The sequence below is a fragment of the Aplysia californica genome, unplaced genomic scaffold (assembly GCF_000002075.1).
Source record: "Aplysia californica isolate F4 #8 unplaced genomic scaffold, AplCal3.0 scaffold00642, whole genome shotgun sequence".
NCBI lineage: Eukaryota > Metazoa > Mollusca > Gastropoda > Aplysiida > Aplysiidae > Aplysia > Aplysia californica.
In genome coordinates, this window is record NW_004797912.1 from 248,404 (window position 1) to 255,629 (window position 7,226).

General features: G+C 40.2%; 1 protein-coding gene across 1 annotated transcript in view; it reads left to right on the forward strand.

The window, feature by feature from the left end:
- The window catches only part of LOC101853643 (capping protein inhibiting regulator of actin dynamics), a gene marked incomplete at its 3' end in the record, with an annotated part of 30,937 nt that overhangs the window by 11,711 nt on the left and 12,000 nt on the right, over window positions 1-7,226 (forward strand). The window contains 2 exon segments of the mRNA XM_013087819.1: window positions 2,301-2,366; window positions 6,506-6,568. Of these exon segments, the coding sequence (XP_012943273.1) occupies window positions 2,301-2,366; window positions 6,506-6,568 (129 nt within the window).

The window sequence follows — 7,226 nt, forward strand, 5'->3', positions numbered from 1 at the left end:
CCCCCCCCCAAACATGTCCTAAACGTCATAAGCTTTATGAGGCCCAGTACAAGTCATATACTTTCCTTGTTGACTGACTGCACATTCCATAGTTATTGAACATTAAGTACCATCGAACCTGCTCTAACGACCACCTGTACAAAACAATCAACTGTACTAACGACAAGTATCCACTTCCCCCTTCCATTTTTTTACTACATGATAATGACATTGTCCAAAAGAACCACCTGTGCTAGATAACCAATTTTCCCCCTCGACACTGGTTAGTTGTTATGGACAGGTTCGAAAGTTCAGAATCAGGAGTTCTTGTTCAAGCTATAGTTCTTATAAATCTTAATGTTGAAGTGAACATCGGCGTTGTCAGACGTACCAAAATTATGTCTAGCTGTAAAGAGATGGAACTGTCTCTCGCGAATACTGATAATTTTTAATCGATTGGGATTGTCAACAAGAAGTAAAGGGAATTGAATATGCTTGAGGCTAAAATAGAAAAGGACACCTGATGTTTCAAATTGGATTTTTCCCTAGGATTTTCGTTATTTCTTCTTTTTTTTTTTTTTTTTGGGTCGTAGAAGGACGAGTAGTGGACAATACGGCTGTAGGCCGGACGGTCGTAGCTTTAGAAAAAGGTTTGTTCTGTCTCCCTGCTTTGGTGTCTTGTCCTTCTGTGTTAATATAGATAAAATTACCAATGGAATCACTTGTTTCAAAGTTCTATCTGCTCAGTACCTAGTTTTGACGCAAAGAATTTTCGGGTTTCACAACATGTCAGGCTTTTTCAAATGCATTTCTTTATCATAATAACTACTCCGATTTATCTTACGATTTTAATAGAGCAAATAAAGTATTAATCAACTGATTCCTCGACACTTAATAGCTCAAAACGGCCAAAAATGTCAGACAGAACTTTGTAATTCTGAGGTAGCGATAATACGCAATCTAGCTTACTATTCCCCTTAGCTATGTCAGGTCAGTTTTAATGGCTGGTTACGGCTCTGTGATAAAATCTACTTCAAAACAAGACCAAAAACAAAACGCCCCAATGCCTTTCTTCTGCGTTTACTAACCTCTTTATAAAAGTATAATTTCTTACTAACCACGCACAGTTATAGATTGCTCGTTTATTTGAGCAGGTCATTGGGAATGTTTTAAATAGTCTGTGTGTCAGATAACAATACAGAGTGTTTAGAAAGAAGCAAAGAAGATCAACAAACAAAAGCCATTGTTATAAAATTATTTAGTTGTTAAATTTCTTATATTTTACCAGAAGCATGTGCATGGTTGCTCCCGCTAAATTGGTAGATGTTATTATTTACTGCTTCTGCTTGACCATGTCGTGACAATATTACTTTATTTCTTGATGCGAGTGACTCTGTCGTAGATTGGTGTTTGTAGAGGCAGGTTTTTTCCCCCAGCGTAGGTGTTTGTGTTTGTATTTGTGTGTGAATGTTTTGTTTTGTTTTGTTTTATTTTTACCCCCCAAGCTATGCTTAGAGACAAACCCACTCCTATTTTGCTCCTAGTAGTCAGTAGTTCTTTAATTATCTTTTCCTTTTGAATGTCCCATGTCTCGAAAATGGGGAACAGTCAACACGTTATTTTAATATTATAAGTGGGACACATAATATCAGTAGCAGCAACAACACCACCACCACCACCATCATCATCATCATCATCATCATCATCATCATCATCATCATCATCATCATCAACAACAACAACAACAACAACAACAGCAACAACAGCAACAACAACAACAACAACAACAACAACAACAACAACAACAACAACAACAAGGCAACAACAGCAGCAATAACAGTAAATAAAGTGAAATTTATGTAAGCCATTTAACATAGACTGCCACTCTATCAGCCATTTGGCATAATCCATTAATAGTTCATTTTTAAGATCGTTGAAGCTGACTGAAACTTTTTTTTTATCTCTGTTACAATCGGGTCCCATGGTTTGCTTCTTTAGACATTGCAGGTTGTTGTGAAAGTAAATTCATTTGCTCTGCTTTGTTTATGAATATCTCTGAAAATGTGTTGATCTGGCACACGTATAAACTGTAGCCAGACATCGGACTTTTTTGTGTGATCATGAAGTTCAAATGCATACATCTACTGTGACTTTCCAAAGAAATTAATAATGAAATAATAAACAAGCAGTAAATGACTTTATATGGGACTAGTGGATATCCTCGTTCAACAGCAAGCTCTGTCCACTTTACAATTCATGGCAAAATAAGATACAACTTCCGAAACATCAGAATGCTTTAGAAACAATACCTTTGTTCTCAGAGTTTGAATGCCTACCATGCTGAAATCCCACCTAAGGAGGAGGAGGAAAAGACTAAGGTCGAAGAGGTAAGTAAATCCTCTTTTGCTTCTTGTCATTTGTTGGGTACGGGCAGGAGGGGGAGGGGGCGGGGGTGGGGGGGGGCTTTGAATTGAAACTGTGTTAGTGATGTTTTGTTTACTGGTTTTTAAAAAAAGAAAAGAAAAGAAAAGAAAAACAACTCCCATCAACGGAATTCAACCCGGTTCGGCTCGCATCCTTGAAAATAAAAAGTGTTATTTTGAATAAAATCAAATTGGCATCGTGAACTTGATATATATAAGAGTCGAATCTATTCTGGTACAACATTCTTTTAAGCAACCGTGAGCGAGGTCTATCCGCATTATAATCTATATTATTATCATTACCTCAGCAGATCTGAGAGCATTTTGAAACAATCTCGACTTCCTTGGAAGCATGCGGTCCAAAAAATATTAGCACTTCATTTTAGATCTACTAATTCGAGTTGTATGTTAAAGAGAAGTAAGCCTATACAGTGTCTCACCATACGTAGATGTATGCCTAATCTGAGGACCAAGTATGTAGTATGGCTCTTTTCGTCTATGCAGACGATCAATTTATCTTAAGATGGTCTCAAGGTTGTCCTCATGCAGATTTTTTCATGGCTAATTCTTCCTATGTTTGAAGCGCAGATTCTGTCGCGCGCTTGCATGTCAGTGACGATCAAGTGGTGGTAAGAGAAACCGGTATGTGGTTACTCGGAATTACTGACACGGTTTCGCGATAACTACGCGAGTACTAGTAATAGACCATCACAGCACTTGGCGTTTTTTTTGGGGTTTTTTTTTACCTGTGTCTGCGGTGTAGTGGTTAGCGACCTTGTTGTAGCACGAAGAGGACCCGAGTTCTATTCCCGCGTGAGGGGCAAAATTAATTTCGTCGAGCATCTCGGATTTTTCTGCTGGGGTGTTGTATCCTTTTCAGCTCCGGTTGGCCCTGACAGACAGGGTCGATGGACAGTTCTAATTAATTGTCTAAATTGTGTAGGTGAAAGATAAAACACTTACTCGTAAACTGAAAATAAAGTGACTTATTCTTAGAAGGAACGTAAATTACAGCCTTTCTGCAAAAAAAGGGGGAAAAGATGTTGTACTACCTCAGAACGTTTGCATGATGTCTACACTCTTCTTACTCCTCCACCCCCACCCCAAACAACTCCCCCAACCACACCCATCCTGCAAATTGGTGAGCTTTGTAAGTCTGAAGGTTCGTGTACAAAGAAACTAACGCTTTGATCTTAGTTCTTTGATCTCTGATATTATTAACCTAAAGGCTCGTAAACCGAATTATTAAAAAAGGAAAATATTCTGATAACACTTGAACCCTAACCCTTTCCCTAATCCTAAATCTACACCTAAAACGTACCTTGAAGCTAACCCTAACACTCATCTTAAACCTTTCCTAAACCTAACTTTAAACCTAATCCCAGCCCTAATCTTCAACCTAACCCTAAACCGAGACATAACCCCCATTCATTACCCCATTAAAAATCCTTTTAAAAAATACCTAGACACCAGCACAAAACTCCACATACCCTACCTAGATACTAGATATAACAATAGCCTCCACATTTGAGGAGATGTCTTGTGGACCAAAAATCCACTACATAATATTAGTGCATTATACCAAGTGAGCTAACTCCAAATTAATGCTGTGAACCTAAAGGCTTGGAAACCGAATAATATCATTTAAAAAATACGAAAACACTGAAACTCTAACCCTAAACATTAGCCTGAACCTAGACCTCTTTCATTACTCGAGTCAAATTAATTTCTTAATAAAGAGCTAACCCCACGCTCAAAACCTAACAAAACTAGATACTGATTATAATCGTAGTGGCTACATTTGAGGCGCTCTCTTCTTGCCCAACATTATACTGGAAACCTGTGTTTCCATGAACACCCAGTCTACTATAAGTGAGGTCAAGGTCACGGGTCCTGGGGTCGAGGACATAGTGACTACCAGCCTTCCCACGCCCTTCAGCGTGGACACACGACTGGATGGAGATGGAGTGACCTCTATCGTCGTGTAGGTCAGACGACCGGACCTGACAACCATATATCTTTACATCCAGTACGATTTTAGCGGTCTTTATGAGGTGGAATAATAATAATAGTAATAACTGCATTTATATAGCGCACATCCAAGCTCAAAAGCATACTCTATGCGCTTTACAACCATTATTACCCCACCAGACCCTCTGAGAACACTCTGAAACATTCTCCGCTTCCGCAGAAGCATACAGTCCAAGCTGCGGATTTCACGCGCTCAAACACTATCAAACTGACACGGTCGTTCACAGTCTATAGCCGGGTACCCATTTTCACCTGGGTGAAGTGAGGAAAATTTGTGCAAAATGCCTTTCCCAAAGACACAACACCGAGCCCCTGGCGGGATTCGAAACAACGACCTTACGGTTGCGAGTCCGAGAGCCTAACAACTAGGCCACCGACGTCACTTTGGAATACATCCCTGATGACCTGGGTCTCAATGACGTCATTGTTCTCGCCGGAGAGAAAAACGTACCGGGATCTCCATATAGTGTCAGGGCAGTGGCAATAGAAACTCGAGCCTGTGTCGGATCCTGGGAAGAAAAGATCACGACGGATTTGTGAAACATGGTCAGGATGTTGTAGTCGCCGTGAACGCTTCCAAGGCCGGGGCTGGGAAGGTCATGTGTCGGCTCAGACCTGAAGGATGTCAAGACACTGGTGTTGACGCCATAGAAAGGGATGACGGCGTGTTTGATGTCGTCTTTACTCCCAAGTTCCAGGAGAGGTACGATGTGGACATCAATTTTGGAGTAGTTTGATCCATACCGGGCGGACACTACCAACTCAAGGTGGGTGGTTGGCGGGTGCTCAGCTGTCATATTCTCCTTCTTTTCTATAAGAAAAAGATATATCATCATTGTCTCCCCTTCTTCTTTTTCTTTCCATGCTGATGTTCTCTAGTTGCATTTCTGATCTTAGGCACGTATTTCATCTGTGTGTGTGGCAAGGGCCATAAAACTCTCACTAAAACTCAACCAAAGTAAACGAAGTGCAGGTAAGTGTGGCGTGACGCACGTTCTTTTGTTTTTTTAAATTTAAATGTGTGTTCTCTTTGGATGCTGACACACAAACACGTACATAGACACACACACACACACACACACACACACACACACACACACACACACACACACACACACACACACACACACACACACAGAGAGAGAGAGAGAGAGAGAGAGAGAGAGAGAGAGAGACACATACACCCACGCGCACACACACACACACACACACACACACACACACACACACACACACACACACACACACACACCCATGGACACACATACACATATTTGGACACACACGCACACAAACACACATATAAACACACAAACGTAATATGTAGATCAATATGATATTCGTTCCTGTGCACACAAATAGGAGTATGCATTGTCTACAGATCCTTTAGTGGACAATTTTAGTTAATCCCCCCCCCCTTCCCATCCCCACCAAAAATGACATAAAAATAGGACAAAAGACAAAATCCAATCTCCGATAAATAAATAACTAAATCAATCAATTAATCAATCTATCAATAAATTAGTCAAATAGAAAATAAATAAAATAAAAAAACAAATAAAACAAGGTAAAGTTTTTTACAAACATAAAGTTAAAATAAAATAAGTGAAACGAAATAAATAATGATATAAAATGAAAATGAATTTTTTTAAACACATCGAAATAAAATGAAATAAATGGTTACGTAAGAAATTAAACAAACAAAACGAATATTTCGGTTGTCCCTAGTCAGGAGAGAGATAATAAATTAATGTTTCCACTAAAGAGACTGAAATCAGGGAACACCAACGTGCTCCTATTCTTACCTTCAAGATTTCCACTTAAACAAGGAACAAACCGGGATTGAAAGTCTTCACGAAGTGCGAAAAAAGACGCACCACAGTGTCTCGAGGGGTGGTTAAAGCCGGGCATTCGCTTGTTTTTGCTTCCTGCTATTTACGAAGAAACAGGATTCCGTCACCAGTAGGCATGCCTGAAGATCCTAATAAGAAACATTGAAAGAGAAACAAGATCTTAGAGTCAACCACTTCTCTATCTTCCCCGATGATATCTTCTATGTCTTTCTGTGACAGGTCCAAGACGAGGAGGCAGAACGTCCACAAGTTGACAAGGCGAAAGAATGGCCTCATAGAGGGGTAAGTTTGCTTGTGTCCAACCTTCCACACGACCTGTTATGTATGGAATAGTACGGGTTTAACATCTCTATCAACACAACTAGATAAGAGGCCAGACCTCCGAGCTTGACGTCCATCTTCAGAAGAACCGAGCCAAATGGGAATTTCGTGTGAAGTGCCTTTCCCAAGGCTTAAGGACACACTGTCGGACCAAGCTGAGGCTCGAACAACTGAGCCCTCGTAATGTGTCAAGATGGGCACATCACTAATTAGTCTTTGGTTCTTGCATCAATTTAACGCCCATTTCAACTCTGTAAGGCTGTTTTAGGGATTGTTTTTGTCTTTTTTTGGGTCTTTTTCCTTTGACGTCGGGCCTTCAGATTCAAAACCCACATCCGTCATGAGCCAAATGTGTGGTAATAGCCCCCTAAAGAATCCAGGACCAAGCATCCCGTTTGTGATTTAAACCGAGGCTATCCGCACTGTAGTCAATAGTCAACCATGATACCAACTAAGTTTATGGCACTCACTTTCAAGCTTCGTTAACTACTCTATGAAGGTTGTTGATGCAAAGCCAGTTGTTCAAATTTATATGTATACAAAATGTGAGCTGCGATTTTGTTTCCACAGCGCTTAAACACATTCTCTCTCTCTCTCTCTCTCTCTCTCTCTCTCTCTC